Source organism: Equus asinus, chromosome 10, assembly GCF_041296235.1.
Source record: "Equus asinus isolate D_3611 breed Donkey chromosome 10, EquAss-T2T_v2, whole genome shotgun sequence".
Classification (NCBI taxonomy): domain Eukaryota; kingdom Metazoa; phylum Chordata; class Mammalia; order Perissodactyla; family Equidae; genus Equus; species Equus asinus.
In genome coordinates this window covers 83,083,441-83,106,372 of record NC_091799.1, presented here as the reverse complement: position 1 = coordinate 83,106,372, position 22,932 = coordinate 83,083,441, and the positions used below count along the sequence as shown (strand labels likewise).

Sequence of the window (22,932 nt, the reverse complement as noted above, 5' to 3'; positions counted from 1 at the left end):
CAGCAGTTACCAACAGGGGTACAGGAGTGCCCACGTCTGGATGTGCTGGGTCTGGATATGGATCTTAAAGTGGGTTACAGGACATGATGAAATTCCTACGTGTGCATCCTACTCCTCATTATGCTTCATTCAGAATTCCTCTTTATATACCCTGATTTATTCAAGTCCTCTAGGTTATTTCTCTTCTCCAGACTGGTGTGTGTGTGTGTGTGTGTGTATAAGGTGGGCAAATTTATTGGATGAGTGATTAAAGGCTGTCCAACTTGACCTTTACAATTGGGCAAGCAACACAATCTCTTCCTTACTGACATGATGAATTACTACATCACGACTACAGAAATCACAAATGTCCAATTTGTGAATGCCAAAGTGGGTACGTCAAGGGCCAGCCCTCACTGAGGTTGAGAGGTGAATAATGATAACAAATGTTTCTTCAGCCTATGTGCCAGGCATTATTTAAAGGGCTTTATAGGCCGGCCTGGTGGCGCAGCGGTTAAGTGTGCATGTTCCGCTTCAGCGGCCCAGGGTTCGCTGGTTCGGATCCCGGGTGCGGACATGGCACCGCTTGGCAAGCCGTGCTGTGGTAGGCGTCCCATGTATAAAGTAGAGGAAGATAGGCACCAATGTTAGCTCAGGGCCAGGCTTCCTCAGAAAAAAGAGGAGGAGCGGCAGATGTTAGCTCAGGACTAACCTTCCTCAAAAAAAATAAATAAATAAAAAATAAAGGGCTTTATACTTATTTACTCATTTAATCTTCACAGCAAGCCTCTGAAGCAGAGTTATTATACTCACTATTATTTCCATTTTGCAGATGAAGACACCCAGCTAGTACATGGTGGAGGTGAAAGTCAAATCCAGTAGCTGGCTCAGCCTGTGTTCTTACATGATGCCATACTACTTTTTATGTGGAATGAAGGAAAAACAGGAGTGAAAGATCAGTGAATGTATCTGCAGACCCACCTGCAACTAGGTAAAAGTAAGCATCACTGGAAGTGCCCAGGGAAAGGCTGAAAGTGTTGTGGAGAGGCAAAAGGAGGCCGAAGGGAAAAGCAAAACACAGAACACCTACCCCCCAGGAGTAATGGCCGGCTGCATGCAGAAGAACTTTGGGGCTTCTTCAACACCAGCTGAAAGAGTTACCTCTTATGACTCACTGTACTGAGTCCTCTAAGGCATAAGTCTCTGATTGTCACCCCAACCAACCCTTGAGGGTTCAATGGGAATCTGTGGATTTACCACACTCCAGGACAGGCTCTAACCACAAATAACACCGCTATGCGTTGCCTGGACACCTGTGCTTCCTTTAAGAGCATGGAGTCTGTAGATCACTCTAAGAGTCCCCCTTTACACCTCCTTCTCCTTCACCCTCAATATCCAATCGATCACCAAATTCCATCACTATTACCTATTAAATATTTCTAGAATCCATGTTCCTCTCTTATCTCCACCAGCACTACCCTAGTCCAAGCCATTATCATCTCCCACCTGGACCATGGGAACAGCTTTCCATCTGTCCTTTTTCTAACCCATTCTCCACCCTAAAGCAGCAATGATCCTTTCAGAACACAGTCTGCTTTGGATTATTGGTGGGATGAAGGCAATGCCCTGACATGGCCTATAAGGCCCTGCACAGCCTGGCCCCCTACCTACTTGTCCAATCTGGTCTCTTACCATCCTCTTCCTCAGTCTGCGTGTTGGCCACCCCAGCCTTCTCTCACCCTCCCATACCTGCCATGCTCCTTCCCATCCTAAGCTGTTACCATCCTCTTCCTCAGTGTGCGTGTTGGCCACCCCAGCCTTCTCTCACCCTCCCATACCTGCCATGCTCCTTCCCATCCTAAGCTGTTTCCACAGGAAGTTCATTCTGCGTGGAACACTTCCCCTTTCCCTCTTCGCCCCGTGAATTTTGTCTATCTATCAGATCTGTTACTAGGTTCTTACAGCCCCATGTATTTCTCCCTCCTAGCACTTGTCACAATTGCAATTTCATATTTGTTTATGTAATTATTTAAGTCTATCTCCCTACCAAACTATAAACTCTTTGACGGCAGGTCCTTTGTCTGGTTTTTGCTCACCATATAACCCTAGACTCCAATACAGGCCTTGCACACACAGCAAGTGCTCAAAAGATTTCACTGAATAATTTAACTAAGAATGACTTTAAATGGTTTAAAGGCTTTAAAAACACTCCAGCAGGAGCCAGAGAAACAAGGGAGATTAAGATCTAGGTTTGGCATTAATAAGGATGGCATCACCAAATGCTCTAGTCCTACTGTAAAGACTGGAGAAAGAGTGCATGCCATTGAAGACTGTCATGAATGTGGTATTAATCCAGAAAGACCAGAAGTTGTGAAGCCTGTCCAGTAAAAACCAGGAGTGCAAGAGCCGTGGATGGGCCTGGCATCATCCCAGGATCTTGCAACCCATTTAACCAGCATCCAGGGACTGCTGCCTCTGTCCTATCCCTGTCCTCTGGGCAGTGGGAGCTTCTTAAATTGTGACCTGGTTTCAGTGAGGGGCCCAGAGTCCCCCTTAACCCTTTGCTCCTTCTATCTCACAATTCAATTCTGACACTCCCTGCCCAGCTGCCTACTCAGCAAATGGTGACAAACTTACTTCCAGAGCTATGAAACACGGGATGAAATTCCTTACTGATCCCAATTAACTATCACGTTCCACGTGCAGGAATAAAAGGTAGAAAAGCATGGTTCTTTAATAACCAGCAGAACTGGTTCTACTAGTTACACTGACAGACTTTTCTCTGCAAAACACCTGAAAACTAACTCAGTTGAAAGTAACGCAAATTTTCAACAAACGCGGCAGCCCATGTGCCGTGTGTGGTACCTCTTGCTACTCCATCTGAGTTGGACAAAGCTTGCTATTATGGCACAAAAGAACAGCAAAGACTGCTGGCACTGGTCACAGCACGTCCAGGTTTTCAAAACTAGGGCATCTCAGTGGCCTCAATTCAGTCAGAACAGCGGCACGAACACAAATGGAGAGTAGTTTTGCCAGAGTGGGAGGATCGGGGATGGGGTTTTTGTGTTAACTCTTATTTCAAGATTTACCCCAATGTTATGGCCGCTCATTTTGTTTGTTTTAATTTAAAAAGAGGATAAGGGCATGAGTAACAAGTCTTCCGGTTTCTGCATGTTTTACCCCACAGATTGAAAGGAACCTCATCTGATCCTGCTCCCAGTGTATCAACACTTCCCAGGACCCACAGCTGCCACTGCCCTCACATCATCTCAGAGCCTCGCCAGTGCTGCTCCAGAAGCACTCCCATCCTGGCAATGTCTCTGCCAGAAAAGCTTATGGCTCAAAGTAGACACACTTACTGGAACCCACATCATACAGCTGGCTCAGCATTACAAAGTTGTTAATCTGATCTCTTCTTAGAACTATGTTCCTGAGGCGTGGCCCAAAGCATGGGCTCCAATGAGCCTGAGGAGCGAAATCTCAGTGAGTGAGTGAGTCAACAGTGAAGTTGCATGTCTGGTTACTCAAAACTGCAAGACGACCAATCTCTAATATATACCAATTCATTTCAACAAACAGCTCCTGAATATCCTAAATACCAAATGCTGAGGATAAATGATGAATAAGAATTGACTTCTGCCCTCATGAAGTTCAGACCAACAAATAAAAAATAATAATTGGAACACTGGGTAATCACTGCAATAAATACTAGAAGTATTTATTGCCTGCAAAAGATTCTCTAGCATCATCTCATTTAGTAATCCTCTCAACTCAACTGCCATAGCTGTTCTCATTTTAAAGATGAGGAAAATGAGGCTAGACAAGGTTAAGCGAAGTGGGACTTGAGCCTCGGTTTACCTGACCAGAGCCATACTCTTCACTACAATACAACTACCTCTCCCTGCTGTCACGTCCTCGCCCAGGACACTGTCTCCTCCCCCTTGCCTTTCACACACTCTTTCACTGACTGAACTGTCATTTCTTCCACACCTGCTCTATTCCAGCACAGCAAACCAGAAGTGAACACAGAGCCCCAGCTTTCCAGAGTGCACAGGAGTCCAACCACAGCACGAGCAACAACCAAGACATGTGCGAAGTGCCACGCTAGGGGAAGTACAGGCTGCGATGGGAACCCAGCAGAAACACCTGACGACATTCAGAGAGGGTCAGAGAAGACTACTACTCTCAGGAAGTGTCATTTATACTGAGACCTGAAAATCAGCGGAAATGAGTTCCAGGCTAAATGACCAACACTCTCTCCAGCTGCTCTTCTCAAGTCTCCTTTCTGGGCAGGGTCCTCTTCTCTCCTCACAAGACCTGTGTTCCCTGCATGAGCTCTCCCACTCACGTCATTGCCAACAATATAGCAATGACCGCCAAATGGCTCTTCCCTCCAGATATCTCTTCAGAACTCCAGACCTGGACACCCAAACAGCCTCCTGGCCACCTGCACTGGAATGCCCCTTAGAGCCTCCAAATTCACACTTCAAAATTAGCTGATCAAATATCATTCTCAACGGAGAAAAACTGAAAGCCATCCCTCTAAGAACAAGAACCAGACAAGGATGCCCACTGTCACCACTCTTATTTAACATAGTATTGGAAGTACTAGCCAGAGCAATCAGGCAAGAAAAAGAAATAAAAGGGATCCACATTGGAAAAGAAGAAGTGAAACTGTCACTCTTTGCAGACGACATGATTTTATATCTAGAAAACTCTAAAGAATCCACTAAAAAACTTCTAGAAATAATAAAGGAATACAGTCAAGTCTCGGGATACAAAATCAACGTACAAAAATCAGTTGCTTTTCTATACACTAACAACGAAGTAGCAGAAAGATAAATTAAGAATACAATCCCATTTACAACTGCAACAAAAAGAATAAAATACCTAGGAATAAACTTAACCAAAGAGGTGAAAGATCTGTACACCGAAAACTATAAAACACTGTTGAGAGAAATCGAAGATGACACAAAGAAATGGAAAGATATTCCGTGCTCTTGGATTGGAAGAATTAACATTGTTAAAATGTCCATACTTCCTAAAGCAATCTATAGATTCAACTCAATCTCTATCAAAGTTCCAACAACATTTTTCACAGAAATAGAACAAAGAATCCTAAAATTTATATGGAACAACAAAAGACCCCGAATAGCCAAAGGATTCCTGAGAAAAAAGAACGAAGCTGGAGGTATCACACTCCCTGATTTCAAAATACACTACAAAGCCATAGTAACCAAAACAGCATGGTACTGGCACAAAGACAGACACACAGATCAATGGAACAGAATCAAGAGCCCATTTATGGACAGCTAATGTTCGACAAGGGAGCCAAGAGCATATAATGGAGAAAGGAGAGTCTCTTCAATGAATGGTGTTAGGAAAACTGGACAGCCACATGCAAAAGAATCAAAGTAAACCATTACCTTACACCATGCACAAAAATCAACTCAAAATGGATTAAAGACTTGATGTAAGAATTGAAACCATGAAACTTCTAGAAGAAAACATAGGCAGTATGCTCTTTGACATCAGTCTTAGCAGCATATTTTCAAGTACCTTGTCTGACTGGGCAAGGGAAACAAAAGAAAAAATGAACAAATGGGACTACATCAAACTAAAAAGCTTCTGCACAGCAAAGGAAACCATCAACAAAACGAAAAGACAACCTGACAACTGGGAGAAGATATTTGCAAACCATATATCAGATAAGGGGTTAATATCCAAAACATACAAAGAACTCATACAGCACAACAACAAAAAAACCCAATAATCCAATTAAAAAACGGGCAAAGGATCTGAACAGAGATTTCTCCAAAGAAGATATACAGATGGCCAACAGGCATATGAAAAGATGCTCAACATCATTAGTTATGAGGGAAATGCAAATCAAAACTACAATGAGGTATCACCTCACTCCGCTCAGAAGGGCTGTAATCAACAAGACAGGAAACAACAAATGTTGGAGAGGATGTGGAGAGAAGGGAACGCTTGTTCACTGCTGGTGGGAGTGCAAACAGGTGCACCCACTATGGAAAGCAGTATGGAGTAGCCTCAGAAAATTAAGAATAGATCTACCATATGATCCAGCTATCCCACTGCTGAGTATTTATCCAAAGAACTTGAAAACACAAAGGCATAAAGATACTTGCACCCCTATGTTCATTGCAGCATTAGACAAAATAGCCAAGACTTGGAAGCCACCTAGGTGCCCATGAAGGGATGAATGTATAAAGAAGATGTGGTATTTATACACAATGGAATACTACTCAGCCATAAGAAATGATGAAATCCGGCCATTTGTGACAACATGGATGGACCTTGAGGGTATTATGCTGAAATAGAGGGAGAAAATCAAATACCATATGATTTTACTCATAAGTAGAAGATAAAAACAACGACAAACAAACACATAGCATTGGAGATTGGATTGGTGGTTACCATACGGGAAGAGGGGAGGGCAAAAGGGGTGATTAGGCTCACACGTGAGGGGATGGACTATAATTAGTTTTTGGGTGGTAAACATGATGTAACCTACACAGAATTCAAAATATATTATGATGTACATCCAAAAGCTATATGATGCTATAATCCAATGTTAGTGCAATTAAAAAAACAAACAAACAAACAAAATTAGTTGATCACTTCCCCTCTGCCCCTCACCAAACCTGCTCGTCCTTCCCCAGGCTTTGGCTCAATGATGGCTCTGCCACGCACCGAGCTAGGCATGCCAAACACCCAGGAGTCATTCTTAACTTCTCCCTGCCCCTCACGTGCTGTCTGCTCTGCTTTCTTAACTAAGGCTCCAGAATCTGTCCACGTCTGTCCACGCCCGTTGCTGCTCTCTTACTTCAGGCCACCATCAGCTCTCACCTTGCCTGCTCGGTGACTGCAGGTGCACTGCTTCCACCCAGCCCCCACTACACCCACTGGGCCCACCCAATCTACTGTTCCCGAGTCCTGTTCATCCAATTCATTGTCCAATCCACTGTCCACACAGTTCAAGTCCTCGGCAGTTCTTTCTTTGATCCAGTCTCCCTCCTGTATTGCAATAACCTCTTACCTTGTCTGTTTCCCCAACCAATGATGCCAACTGGGGGCTGAAGCTGTAACTTTATGTATTTTTAGCCTCAACTCCTAGCGTCTAATTCCTGACAAATAATTGTCAAGAAAAGTCTGCTGAAAGGACGCATAAATGAAAACATACAAAGAAACACATAATTCTTGATCTTGGTAATATTCTTTAATCCTAAGCATTGTTCTTGAGAGATTAAAGAAACAGCTATTAAAAATTACTACATAAGTATATGCTTAGTGCCAGGTATTACTCAACTTTTGTCACACTCTCCCTTAGCTGGCTTTCTGAAATACATTCTAGTCTCACTAATAGGGCAGAGGCATAGCCAGAGCCAGACTTTACATCTGAAGCCTTATAGCTGAGGATACAGACTAGAGACTACACAAATCCACTGTCCAGTTCTAGGGAGCTAGAAATCAAAATGGATGTGTTTCTTGGAGCTGATTCCCAGGGCTGTTGGCTCCCTGCTCCTGGGCAGAGGGCTTCCCTCCCTCTGAGCCAGCCTAACAGGCTCATTGCCCTCTGAAAGCATGACCAGGTAACGGCTTTGCTGCTGACCACAGTTCAACTCTACTAACTAGACACTGTCTCTGGCAATTACAAGCAACAATTACTCTGACAATAAACTAAGAAAACAGTATCTGCAGCCAGGGAAGCAGACATGCAGTAAGAGGCAAAGTGACATCTCTGTCTGGACTCAAGGTAACAGACCACAGATAGAGCCATTCGGGACGTGGTCTTTAAGGACTCTGCTATTTACTCATCATGCAAATCAGTTGTCAGCCATAAGTGTTCATTTCACAGGGCTAGTTGGGAAATCTCAAGAGCATTTCAGACTAAGTATTTATTATCCACAAAAATATTATGTCTAACTTAAACACATAAATATATAATTTGCTGGAGGTTTTACTATGTCTACTTTCACATGTCCTATGTCATTTATCTTGACAACAACAACCCCCTAAGGGATTTTCATCTCCACTTTACAGGTAAGGCCATTGAAGCTCCAAGAGATTGAATAATGTGCCTGTGTTCACATGGATAAGTAGGTGGTAAAGCCACAACTCAATCTCAGGAGTACTGACACCAAGTTTAGTACTTCTGATTTTTTTTTTTTTAAGATTTTATTTTTTTTTCCTTTTTCTCTCCAAAGCCCCCCGGTACATGATTGTTTTAGTTGTGGGTCCTTCTAGTTGTGCTATGTGGGATGCCGCCTCAGTGTGGCTTGATGAGCGCTGCCAGGTCTGCACCCAGGATCCGAACCGGTGAAACCCTGGGCTGCCGAAGTGGAGTGCACAAACTTAACCACTTGGCCACAGGGCTGGCCCCAGTACTTCTGATTCTTAAACTTCATTTTTGTAAAAGCTTCTTTTTTTTTTTAAGTTGACCTTGAGCTAACAACTGTTGCCAGTCTATTTTTTTCTTCTCCCCAAAGCCCCCCAGTACATAGTTGTATATTCTAGTTGTAGGTCCTTCTAGTTCTACTATGTGGGACATCGCCTCAGCACAGCTTGATGAGCGGTACTAGGTCCGCATCTAGCATCCAAACTGGCGAAACCTTGGGCTGCTGAAGCGGAGTGCGCGAACTTAACCACTTGGCTGTGGGGCCAGCCCTATAAAAGCTTTAAGACATAATTTACATACCATACAATTCATCCATTTAAAGTGCACGATTCAGGGGTTTTAGTATATGCACAAAGTTTCTATAACCATTACCACAATCAATTTTAGATCACTTTCGTCACCCCCAAAAGAAACCCCGTACCCATCAGTAGTCACCCCCCCCATCCTCCCTATCCCCACCCCCAGGCCTAGACAACCACCAATTTTAATTTTTTTCCTATTACAGAACAATACCATCAAGTTTCTTTCAACTGTAACAAGTCTCCAGGACAGAGAAATAGGCACAGCCTTTTACAGTGCCCCACCTTAACGGCTAAGCAATACTTGCTCATGTGTCCATTCTAAACTCTTTCACATTTAGACTGCTTTTTTCCCTTAGCTCAGATTTTTTTTTAAAGGAAGGAAGTAATTGCTAAGACACAAAGTAAGTCCCTTGCTGTTTTGACAGCTCATCATTTATTGATCAGCAGTGAAAGTATTATTCACGCTTCTTAGCAAGAATCACTCTTACCAGGCATTCGCTGGGCCTTTAAACAATCCAAACACTTTATGAAACTCTCCCCAGTAAGAAACTCAAGCTAGAGAAGGAATAGTAAGACCCAAACACCAGTGTAAACCTCAACCCAAAGATCTGACCTCACCAAATAGCAGGCTCAATTCCAACCAAGAGGGTCTGCCACTTGATGGAATAAGAAGCTGCCTGAGGAAGCAAAGGGCAGCCAAGACACATCACAAGGAACAACTAGGCTTCAGGCATCCATGCAGGTTACTGGTCTAACAACCTCCGTGCCACAGTGACAGCTAAGAGGAACATTTTAAGGCAAAGCATCTCATCCCAAAGCTGACTCTTGGGGCATAAAGACCAAGAGGAGAGTCAGTGATCATACTAAAGGCCTAACTAGTTTTCAACCTCAACTCTCCAAATCACTCTGCAGGAGAAATTTAAAAAAGACTTCTGAATGATGCTCCCACCAGCCCTCTGAGGCCCTCTCTTGGATGGCTCAGGGCCACAGTCTATTCAGCCCTCTTGGAAGCCACCTTGAGGTCCGCAGGCCACACTGACTGGCAGGCACTACAGCCCTGCCCTCAAGGAGCTTACAGTTCTGGTGGAGAAAAGAGATCCACAGACATAAAGCAATTATACAGAAAGGAGTGGAGAATAAATGCTCAACTGCATCACCAAGAATCCAGAGCTACAGCCAGCATGTATCATGGATAAAAAGAAAGGAGAATGCCGGTTATGAGGAAATCCTTGAGAATGCAAAGCGGCTGAAGTGGCAAGGGCCTCTGATACTGCCTGGTCTGGGGCTGTTCAAACTGTGTTCCTAGCACCCTTTCTCTTCTTTTCGTTCTCTATTTTTGGGGTTCCTCTATGATTTCATTTGAAACAGCAGTTCTCAACACGGGATGAGGGAAGAGATCATAGTCACCTGAAAAAAATGTAGCTTCCTACTACAGGTGTCCCTCCCCCCACACACCCTTCCCTGCACCTGGGGCATATCTGAATCTCTAAAGCAGGACTTGGGAAAGCGTATTTTGAAAAAGTTCCCCAAAGAATCATACTGTTTAAAAAAAGAAGTTCCCTGAGCGGAACATGTTTAAAAACTCTCACCTAATCCAATTCTAACAATCAGGAAATGAGACCCAAAGAGGTAAACGGGCTCTCTCAAAGTCACACAGAAAAGAAATGGCCAGCGCCCAGGGCCTCCCAAATCCAAGCTAATGGTCTTTCAACCAACCAGCAGGGGGCAGAATCTGTGGTGAGCCTGGAAAGCATATTAAGATTTGGACCAGTGGAGACAAAATGCAGTATCCATTTATGATAAAAAACTCTCCACAAAGTGGGCACGGAAAGAATGTAGCTCAACATAATAAAGGCCATATATGACAAATCCACAGCTAACATACTCAACAGTAAAAAGCCGAAAGCTTTTCCTCTAAGACTGAGAACAAGACAGGGATGCCCACTCTCTCCACTTTTATTCAACAAAATATTGAAAGTCCTAACCACAGCAATTGGGCAAGAAAAAGAAATAAAAGGCATCCAAACTGGGACAGAAGAACTAAAACCGTCAGTATTTGCAGATAATGATACTATACATAGAAAACCCTAAAGACTCCACCAAAAAACTATTAAAACTAATAAATGAATTCAGTATTTGCAGGATACAAAATTAATTATACAGAAATCAGTTGTGTTTCTATACACTAATAAGCTATCAGAAAGAGAAATTAAGAAAACAATCCCATTTCCAATTACATCAGAAAGAATACCTAGGAATAAATTTAACCAAGGAGGTGAAAGACATGTACTCTGAAAACTATAAGGCACTGGTGAAAGAAACTGAAAATGATACAATAAATAGAAAGATACACCATGCTCATGGATTGGAAGAATTAACATTGTTAAAATGTCCATACTACCCAAAGCAATCTACAGATTGAATTCAATCCCCATCAAAATACCAATGACATTTCTCAATGAACTAGAACAAAGAACCCTAAAATTTGAATGGAACCACAAAAGAGCTCGAATAGACAACCTTGAGAAAGAAGACAAAGCTCAAAGTATCATGCTCCCTGATTCCAAACTGTACAACAAAGCTACAGTTATCAAAATGGTATGGTACTGGCATGAAAACAGACACATAGAACAATGGAATAGAGAGCCCAGAAAGAAACTCATGCACATATGGTCAATTAATCTACAACAAAGGAAGCAAGAATATTCAATGGAGAAAGACAGTCTTTTCAATAAATGGTGCTGGGAAAACTGGACAGCTACACGCAAAAGAATGAAACTGGACCACTCACTATCTCACATCACATACAAAAATAAACTGAAAATGGATTAAACACTTGAACATAAGACCTGAAACCACAAAATTCCTAGAAGAAATCATAGGCAGTCAGCTTTGACATCAGTCTTAACAATATTTTTTTGACCAGTCTCCTCAGACAAGGCAGCAAAAGCAAAAATAAACAAATGGGATTACATCAAACTAAAAAGCTTCTGCACAATGAAGGAAACCATCAACAAAACAAAAAGGGAGAAGATATCTGCAAATTATACATCCAATAAGGAGTTAATATCCAAAATATATAAAGAACTTACACAACTTAATATCAAAAAACCCAAACAACCCAAGTAGAAAATGGGCAGAGGACCAGAATAGATATTTTTCCAAAGATGACACACAGATGGCCAACAGACACATGAAAAGATCCTCCAAATCACTAATCATCAGGGAAATGCAAATCAAAACCACAATGAGATACCACCTCACATCCATCAGAATGGCTATTACCAAAAAGACAAAAGTAACAAGTGTTGGTAAGGATGTGGAGAAAAGGGAACCCTCGTACATTGTTGGTGGGAATCTAAATTGGCGCAGCCACTATGGAAAACAGTGTGAAAGTTCCTCAAAAAATTAACAATAGAACTACCAGAGCCAGCCCTGATGGCCTAGTGGTTAAAGTTTGGCATTCTTACTACTTTGGCGGCCCAAGTTTGGTTCCTGGTCATGGAACCACACTACTTGTCTGTCAGTAGCCATGCTGTGGTGACGGCTCACACAGAAGAACTAGGAGGACTTAAGGACTTACAACTAGAATATACAACTATGTCCCGGGCTTTGAGGAGAAGAAAAAAAAGAGGAAGAGTGGCAAGAGATGTTAGCTCAGGGTGAATCCTTCCCAGCAAAGGAAAAAAAAAAATAGAACTACCATAGGATCGAGCAATTCCACTTTTGGGTATTTATCTGAATAAAACAGAAACTCTAATCCTCAGAGATATATGCACCCCTATGTTCAAGGCAGCATTATTTACAATAGCCAAGATATGGAAGCAACCCAAATGCTCATCAATAGATGAATGGATAAGGAAGATGTGGTATTTATAAACATACATACATACACACACCCCGAATATTACTCAGCCATAAAAAGAATGAAATTTAGCCATTTGCAACAACATGAATGGACCTAGAGGGTACTATGTTAAGTGAAATAAGTCAGACAGAGAAAGAAACCATACAATTTCACTTACATGTAGAATCTAAAAAACAAAACAAATGAACAAACAAAACAGAAATAAACTCACAGACGCAGGAAACAAACTGGTGGTTACCAGAGTGGCGAGAGGTTGGGGGTGGGCAAAATAGGTGAAGGGGATTAAGAGGTAAAAACTCCCAGTTACAAAATAAATAAGTCATGGGGATGTAATGCACAGCATAGGAAATATAGTCAATAATATTATAATAACTTTGGATGGTGATAGATGGTAACTAAACTTATCATGGTGATCATTTTATAACGTACATAAATATAGAATCACTGTGATGTACACCTGAAACTAATAGGATATGGTATGTCAGTTATACTTCAATTTAAAAAAATAATTAAAAAAAAGATTTGGACCAGTGGAAGTGGCAGAAGGAGCGGAGGACTCTTAAATAGGAAAACGACACTTGAAGGCTGCATCCAGAAGGAGCCTGGCTGTGGTGTGCGGGGTGTCTTGGGGTGGTGCTTCTGAAGGGACAGTGGTAGGTGGAGAGACCAGTTAAGCAGTGGTCAGTGGTCCCAGGCATGAAAGGAGATGCTAGAAAGGGAGAGTGGCAATGGAAATGAAGATAGACCAGCACGGAGGCCCCCTCAAAGGGCACCCTTGGGACACTGACTGGTTTGGAGTACAGGTGACTGGGGAAAGAAGGGCTGTTGGCAGCAGCTGGGAGGCTGACTTACAAAGAGGAAGGCCAAGCTGAACTGGAGGTATAGGCCCCGGGTATAACACGGTCCCCAAACCCCTAGAGACCAGGGAAGATACTGTTAGAGGACAGAAACGGAATCCATGACACAGCTTACTGAAAAAGAAATCTATGCCAGGGTGAGGCCCTCCTGGTAGACAGAAACGGTACCCATTGTGGGTATGGCACAGTCCTACAAAAGGGACCGCCCCCTGGCTTCAGACACAAGCCTGTGGAGAGTGCAAAACGAAGAACAATGATGGAAGGGAATGTAGGACAAGCCCTGCAGGCACGTGTGAGCGCGCGCACGTACAAACACACACCCCCCCCACCATTCTGGAGTGGTATAGAGTGATAGTGACTTACAGCAATTAACATTTAATAAGCGTTTACTACATGTCACGTATTGTGTTAACAGCTTTCCATGGATTGCCCTACTTAAGACTAACAACAACTTTATGGGCTAGATACTATAACTTTTATTCCCATCTCACAGATCAGGAAACTGAGGCTCAGAGAAGTTAAAAACTCAGCTCAAATCCATGCAGCAAGCAGCAGAGCTCTAATTCCAAAGCCATGCTCTTAACCACCACATTACATTGAAAGCAAAGAGGGTAGCGTTGGAATGCGTACAAGTGCTAGAAGAAAGGTGTCAGGTGGCAGTTATGGGCTGTCAGAGACTTATAATTTAAGCTAACTGATGTGACTAACAGCAGCTGCAGAAACACATGGCATTGCCTTCTGTGCCTCCCCCGGCCCCTCCTCCTCCAGAACTGCTATATAAATACTAGGTCAGCTGACTACCTGGCGAGGAGCTAAAAGCCTTAGAGAAGAAGCTTTTCCATGGTCTTGGAGGGAGAGGGAGCAGGGGCCAATGAGAAGGTGCCTTAGGCTCATGAAGGGCCAGACTGACCTAATGGTAAAGCAGCATGTCACAGAAAGGAGGAAACAATTCTGCACGTCCTAGTGGGGCTCCTTGATTCTATCCTTCAGGATTTCTCTCTCACTTGCACACCCCCGCGCACACGCCTTATGTAAGGGATGAGGACAGATGCTCCAACCACCCAGTCCCAACATGCCTTTCAAGTTGCCCCTCCTGCCTGTCCGCTACATCACCCCTCTTCCCACACCAGAGCCCACTTTAACGCTGCCCTTTCCAAGTCCTACACAGCCTTCAAATGAGGCCACATGCTGCAGCAGGTTCTGCGGCGAGTCCTCCTCTGTGCTCCGGGAGCATTCTGTGCACTCCTCCCACACAAACAGGCAGCACCTACCTCCGTGTGTCAGAGCCATCTGTTGACCTGCCAACTCCCCAACAGAATGTGACCCTCCTGAGCGCACAGACTATTTCTTTGTACTCCTAATTCTAACACAGCACTTAGCAAATGGCATTACACAATAATTCTCCCAGTTCCAGTGAATTTGAATAATAACAGCATCTAGCAGTTGTTGAGGATCTGCCATGTGTCAGATCCTGGGCTGGCTATGCGTGGTATTTCTTCTCATGCTCAAAAAAGCCTGCGGGGAAGATGGTTATCCAATGTTACAGGTGAGCAAAGGAAGTCTCAGAGAGCTGAAGCTGCACTGGGAAGTGGACCTCAGGGATTGAAGCAAAACAGGAATTTCATGTCTGGAGAAATGGTGGGAACAGTTAGGCTTTTTTTTTTCTTTCAACAAGTTTTTATTGAGCACCTCACAGTGAGATTTCTGATTCAAAAACCTGGGCTCATTCCCTTCAGGGTATTCTCAGGAATTTTAAAACTCTTTTAGCAGAAACAAAAAACTTAGCAGCTCAGGACCATTGTCTAAAACAGGTGGTGGCAAGCTGTCACAAGGGAAAGGCAGACTTCAAAGTATCTCCCCATTGTGACCAGGACTTCCATACACCAGCCTCGCTGCTTCTTAGAGCTGAAACCACCCCCCCGCAACCCCCTCCACCCCGTGCCCAAAAGCAAACAACTGAAGGCTTAAATGCCAACTCTGAAAGGCCCACTCGTCAGGTCAATAAGGAATGATGGAGGACAGGGGCACAGGAGGAAAACGTATTTACAGATGAAATCAAAGCAGCATGGTCTTGCCAACGCCTTTGAAACAGATACAGTTATTACTCCCAGAGGTAATCTGATTCTACTTACTCATATCTTAAGTAAATCATCGAACAGATGTGATAAACGCACAAAATTTGACCTTTGATATAGAAAATTGTTAGAAATGAGGGAAGAGGAAAGATAAGTTCACAGAATGAAACTAGCAAAATGTCAAAGGCGAGATGTTAGCAAGGGAAAAGTCAACTACTAAGTGTTCTCATTAGGTTGGAATTTTACATATAATCAAATCATTCTCAAAAGTATAAAGGAACAAAGAAAAGAGGAAAAGAAAGTTTTAGATATGGTGAAAAATACTGTAAGAGAGTTACCACACAGTGAACTTTCCTAGTATGATACCACGGCAACAAAGACAACAGCTAAATATTCCGCTTTCATGAATACCTTAGCTGGCAAAGATTTCTGTATCCCAAGATTAAGGATCAAGCATTTTCTGAAAGCATCCAAGTGGCTCTGACCAACAACTTCTGAATAATAATAACAACGACAGCCCACAACTACTGAGAGCCAAGTATGTGCCAAGTGTTCTGCTAAGGACATCACGTGCATAATCACAGTTAATACTCATAAATACTCACATATACCTACGAGATAAGTTGGCATTATTATTATTCCCATTTTTCGGGTAGAAACACAACCAAGCCTTAAAGGACTGGCCTTCCTCACAGCTAGCAAGGGAGAGCAACTGGCAAGGGTTTGCCATCCCTCGAGCTGAGGTGTGACACTTGATGTACATAGAGGGGACAGGGGACTAAAGGAAAAGCGAGGCTCTGGGGTCGTTCCGCTCTCACCCTCCCTCCTAGAGTCCCTCTCCATTTTTCCTCCCCTCTTCTTCCTCCCAAAGCAACAGAAGATTAGAGGTTATAAGAATTATTCCAGTTCAATGCTGCCTCCCAATCTATCTCAAGAGGTTTCTTTTCTTTTTTTAAAAGATTTTATTTTTCCTTTTTCTCCCCAAAGCCCCCTGGTATATAGCTGTATATTCTTAGTTGTGGGTCCTTCTAGTTGTGGCATGTGGGACGCTGCCTCAGCATGGCTTGCCGAGGGGTGCCACGTCCGCACCCAGGATGTGAACTGGCAAAACCCTGGGCCACCGAAGCAGAGCATGCGAACTTAACCACTCGGCCACTGGGCCGGGCCCTCTAGAGGTTTATTTTAAATGATTCATTAAACTGCAAACCTACTGTTCTCCTTGTTGTCTCAAAAAAGCACATCAGAAGGCATAAGCGTAACTTGAGGAGAAACTGAGGGTGGTTCCCTACTGGGAAAACAACTCAAAGTATATGCTCTACTGACACGTATCAGTAGCACCATCTTCAAACATGACAACTACACGCAGGTTATAAATTTTTACACGTACAATTATTGCAACCATTTAAGATACACATACATGGACAAAGCCTGGAAATAACTGCTTTGGTTAGGATAGCATAATTAAGGGTGACTTTATTTTTCTAACTTTCAAACTCTGCAACTTTATTACATTGTCTTTATCATAAAAATAAGATATGTATCTTTTATAGTGATAAAAAAAAAATTTGGCCCTTAAAAATCTAGTTCTTTCTAAAGCACACTGTCACACAGGATGGTTGTAATGTGGAAGTATCCAAGAATATCATACATTCTGGTGAGGATGTTCAGAGAAGGATTTAGAACTTTAAATTTCTAAGCACAGGTTCCCCAGAGCCTACGATTTTGACAGAAGCCCTAGTTTTGACATTAGAGACGGAAGTAGAGTGCAGAAGAGCGTCCGGCTCTGAGATGGTGGCTGTCCATGTGGCAGCTGTTTGACCAGGCTGCAGGAAGTGTTGCTTGACATAGCCTCATGACATCTTCTGATGCTCCATCTGCAGAAGTGGTGTGGTGTTGGATATGACCCAGGGACACGCTACAGGAAGCACATGCAGGAGAGAAAAAGCAGAAGCTTCGGACAGATCATCGGGCTAAAGCCACAGCTAAGAAAGTGATCATTTTGGGAAGAACTTTTATGCCTTTCAATGGCCTGTTAAATCACTAACAATGACCTCTAAGCTCAAAGAGCAAATTCTGCCATTAAAAAATTAATTTGGAATGGAGAAAAAGTTATAGAGTATTTAAAAAAAGATAATGGATCTAAATTTTGCTTTCAAAGGAATTTTTTATTGACAGACTGAGGCAGGAGGTCTGTTTTAGGATAAGCCAATCTTTTTTTGTCATTGATCCGTCAGTCATCAAAGTTAGTAATCCAATACAGCAGTGTTCCACCAAAAAACAATCTCAATCATTCCATCTGTTTTGTATCCCCAACATTTCGAACAGTGCTTGGTACTGGCAAGTGTTGAGCAAATATCTGCTGAATGAATTAACGCTTTCCAAAGGGTCCAGTATCCATTCACCGTCACCTGGTGGATAACCTAAAAGTCAAGAAAGAAACTACTAGAGAACACGAATGAGAAAGCACTCTAGTGTGCAAAAGCCAATCACGACTATCAGCAGGTTTCACTAGTAATATTCCCTGCACCCACAAATATAAGGATATGAGGATGGCCCTGGAGTCAGACTGCCCTAGTTTAAATCCTGGCACCACTCCTGCAGTTGTGACCCTGAGCGGGGCACTCACCTTCATTGGGTTTCGCTTTCCACATCTAAACACAAAAAATGGAGGTAACAGTACTACCCACTGCATAAGATAGTTGAAAGGATGAAATGAGATAAGCGCAGTTCCTGGGACACAGAAATGCCTACTAAATATCAGTAATTAATCATCTTTAAATTTTCACATATACCCACAGTCACTTCTCTGGGAAGAATACAGGCTCACAGGTTCACTTCTCCCCACCGAAAGAAACAGTCTTAAATGAAGACTAGGCAATTGAATGCACTCTTTTCCCTGAGGGAAAAGTGAAAAGGAAAAAAATCAGCTCTTAAGTCTGGATTTTTTTTGACCCTTCTCAATCTTCATCTCTCACGCCTTTTCTTTCCACGTCTACATCAAACTTTTCCTGAGCTCCTGTGGGCCTGGCTAGCCACTGGCACTGCTGATCTTAGGAGAGACTTAACTCTGTTCTGCAATGCTGCTGTGCCCCTGGGCAGGACATTTAACCTCGGGGTGGGGGTGGGGGGACACCTCATTTCCACATCTGTATAACAGAGGGTACCGTGGTGGAGTAGATTATCTTTAAACTCTTCCAAATCTAGAAATCCATAAATAAGTAATTGATAGCCATTATCAGTACATTCAAGTCAAGCACTGACCTAATTAAATTCTACTAGAAAGTACATTTTAACCATATTTGGAATACCACACAAATATGGGCACAAGTACAGCAGACTCTAAAAACAGATTTTTCCTGGTCTCAGTGTTAGAGAACAACATATGAGCACTCTGCAGCTTTTATTCAACTTCCTTATCACACTGGAATGAGCTCTTATTAAATCAGAACCACTCTCTCTTTCTCTTAGGGCCACCTAATGGTCCTTTCAAGCTTCTGGGTACAGACACTAAGCATTTCTACCAAACCAGTGCTTACAATTTCAAGGTAACCGAGCAGAGAACTAACAGCCTTGAAGCATCAGAATTGTCATTCAGCATCAGAGAAGGTGACTAATTAGAAAACCATTTAAAAATCACACTACTTTCTTTGGATCTTTGCGCTACCAAGCATCTCCCCATCACATTGTGTGTTTGTTGAAGAAAATATGTCTTAGGTAAAATGACGTTACAGGTTAACAACTGACATGGAAAGACATTTACAATATACATCACTAGTGAAAAAGGCAGATTACAAAATAATATGATCAGCAATATTAATCTCATTTTGGTAAAAACATACACTGACACACATATCTAACAGGGTGCACTTCAAGCTGTTAATAAGTTTATAATTTTTCTTTAAAAAATTTGTTAGCATATCTGTGTTTTCTTATTTTTCTACAATGAACACTTACAGCTTCTGAAAAAATGATAATTCAAACAAGTGCTTTAACAAGAAAAATGGATCTGGCAACCAAACTATAACCAAACGCCTCCCTAAAGTGGATCTGATCAGGGTTCCCCTACACGGAGGTGCGACATCTTTTGCACCTTGTGCCAAGGGCTAAACTAGGGTAGAGGTGCTGAGATGTTTCTAGGTACCAGCCATGAGGAGGTACCAAGACAGGCCCAGATCTCTCCCTCCTGTTTACCTCAACTTCCAGAGCCAAGCTTCCCACTTACTAGCATTACCAATTAGTAACCCTCTGAGCAGAGTTTACAAAATACAACGAAAAGTCCTAAATTACAGTTCAGGATTTTAACTTTCACATTCACTGATTTAGGAGAATCACTGACAGAAGGGCCTTCAGTTACTCTGGCAGAGACCCACTTTTAAAAGGTGGATTAACTACTACTACTCCTTTTAGGCTGTCCAGTGCCAGTTGCTTATGATCACAAGAAAAAAAAATAAGCCATCATGTTTAAAAGCATCATCTTCAAATACTTTATCCAGTTAAGCCCTCCTGTTTTTAACACAAAGTGCTAACTTTTGATAGACTCTTTGGCATAGTGAAGGCAGCCGCTGTTGACCCTTCCAGGATCTGATCAGCCAAGAGCAAGCTCATCACCAGGCACAGGGACCGTAAGGAACATGACATCGTAAAGCGTGAAGGTTGTTCTTGCAGCTCAGTGATCTACCAGCAAAAAGGTGGACATCTTCTATTTCCCGGTTAACAAAAGAAAAGTACATGCAAAGAAGTAAGTGATAGGAAGACATACATGAAAGGCAGTAAAGATGAAGGCAATATGAGGGAAAGGAGTAGAACGACAGTCTTCAGAAAAGTGTTCTGAGGGACTCCTCCTGAGTGAGCCAAGGGAAAGTCACCAGACCCAGTGCTCTCAGAGACATACAAGCTACGCCTCACAGCTGCTCACACGCATGTTCAATAATGGGATAACCAGCAGAAGCTACATATTTAAAAACAGATTTTCTTACCCCCTCAGTCCCTTACCTTTTAAAAACCATTCACAATTAAGGTCAGAGCCTTATCCTCTGTTAGAAAATATTTGTAGAGACAGATTATAACAAAGAAGTATAGTGTCTACACAGAATTATTTTACTGCAAGAAAACAAAACTGCCAACTACAAGGATCTGAAAAATGTGACCATTTTGAGCTTATTTTGGGGCTGAACCACTCCCCTTCCCTAATTATCCCTCAAAGGAAATACATCAGGCACTGTGGGCAAAGAGAGAAAACATGTTTAATTATAACACGAGCATTTGGTGGATGAAAAATATGAACATTCTTGAACTCTGGCCACGTTTCAAGAGGACTTTCCACTTGTAGCTTAATCTCACCGAAGAGGAAAGTTTAAAGTTCAGTTATACCTCAACCAGGGCTCAATTAAAAAAAAAAATATGAAGAGAAACTGACCACATTACTTACCAGTGATACTACAAGGGAAGTCTGCTAAAAATTCAAGATGACCCTGACTCCTTATCAAGCATTTACAGAGGAAGTGTTTTTTTATTTTAAAATTAAGACCCATTTCAAGAGTACTCTGCACTGGAGAAAACACACACATCTTGAATTTGGAAATACATGTGCGAAGGCCTCAGGCTCCAGGTGGTCTTACAGAAGCAGTCCCTCATCAGGACCTCTCATCTACGGCCCATCTGCCTTTGCTTTACAGAGATGGGAAGACACCCTAAGTGCAGTTTGGTAGCACTTCTGCACATTGCTGATTAAAGTGCTGGAGAGAGGACCAGAAAAAAACCTTCAGGAACCGAAAATGAGAACGCTCTAATTAGGCATCTGGATTGGGAGCAGTTGCTCAAGAAGCCCTCAGCACGACCTACAGGTTGTAATCTCTCCGACCTCTTCTCCTTTGACTCTCCCCCTCACCCACAGGGCTTCTGCAGGGCTGGCTTCCTTGATGCTCCTCCGGCACTCCAGATTCTTCCCTCTACCTGCCCTGCTCTTCCCTCAGGTCCCAAGCATCCTTCAAGTCTTTGCTTAAATGCCACCGTTGCAAGGAGGAAAAAGGTGCCTTTTCTTTTCCCATGATACTCATCACCTAATACACCATATAATTTACTTATATCTGTTATTTTCCCCTCTCTCCCTCAAACAAGCTCCAGGAGAGCGGGGATCTTTGCTCACTGATGTATACCCTAAGCGTTTAGAACAGTGCCTGGCACAGAGTAGAAGCTCAAAAGATTTCCTGAATGAATGAATGAACTTGACAGTAAAACTCCAGGAGGAAAGCAAGAGGGGGTGGAAAGGGTGATGTGAGGGGGTGAAATGAAAGGGGGAAGAAGCGACAGAGGCGAATCACCAGGGAGAGGTAGAGACTGGGGCCGAGCCACAGTTTCTCCCTGCAGTGCTGAAGGGAGGCGGGAGGCGGTATCCCGCCGGCGGCATCGAGTAGCACTGAGAAGCAGGCAGCCGAGACCGCCGAGCTCTGAAGACTCCCCAAGAAATTCCAGGGGCAGGACAGACCCAGCCGGGCGGTGGGCTCTGGGCAGGCACCCACGGGGGTCCGGACCCCCAGCCCTCCCCTCCCGCGGCGCCCAGAACCCCAGCTCCATTCGAATGTGGTCAGGGGCGTCCCTGGCCGCAGCACCCTTCCGGTTCGGGCCCCCTCACCTGGTCGCCAGCGAGCCGGGCCCTGCACTCCGGCACCTGCCTGCCCGCGCCGGGGGCCCCCACCCCGGCCCGCGGGGAGGCCCAGAGCGCCCCTGCGGGCCCCACCCCGCCGGCCCCCCTCCAGTACACGGGCAGGAAGCACCCGCGGCCCTCCCTGCGGCGGGGAAGGGGCAACCAGTGCCCCTAGCCCGGGCCGCCCCAGCCCGACGCCCCGCCCGCGCGGCACCCCCTCACCTCGGGGCGCACGTACGACACGAAGGAGGGCTTGGGCGCCTTGGTGCCGCCGCCACCGCCGACTACCCCTTTCCCCAGCATACCGCCGCCCTGGGAAGCAGCGACGCGCGGGAGCAGAGGCGGCCGCTCGGGCTCCGGCAGCGGCGGCGGCCACCAGCACTGGCGGCTGGGGCTCCGCCCATCCCCAGGGCAGCGGCGGCCGCGGCACCGCCCGCATCCGGCTCCGCCGCTGACACCGCTCGCCCCGCCCAGGCCCGCGGGCCCCACCCACTCCGCGCGCTGGCCCATGGAGTCGGACGCCGGAGACTGGAGGCCACGCCCCCTCCGTTCGCGACCGGCCGGTTTGTAGGGTGGAGACTCCCCTTCTGAGATAGGCTCCGCGCCACCCTCTTGCGGCAAAGCCCGCCCCTATGCGTTCTCTGATTGGCCAGAATGCGCTGCCGGCCGAGACCCGCGCCAAACCCCTTCTTGAACGAACGTGGAGAGATGGTTCTTCTGACCAATCCAGAGAGCGTTCTTTCCGGACTCCCCGGCGATTGGATAGCAAGAATGTCACCGTCGTCC

At 44.2% G+C, this 22,932-nt stretch overlaps 1 protein-coding gene across 1 annotated transcript in view; it reads right to left on the bottom strand.

The window, feature by feature from the left end:
• MTMR12 (myotubularin related protein 12) overlaps positions 1 to 22,618 on the bottom strand; it is a 69,813-nt gene extending 47,195 nt beyond the window's left edge. The window contains exon 1 of the mRNA XM_014834960.3: positions 22,369 to 22,618. Within this exon, the coding sequence (XP_014690446.3) occupies positions 22,369 to 22,449 (81 nt within the window). The 5' untranslated portion in view covers positions 22,450 to 22,618. The remainder of the gene's footprint in view (positions 1 to 22,368) is intronic.
• Between the last annotated feature and the right edge of the window lie 314 nt (positions 22,619 to 22,932).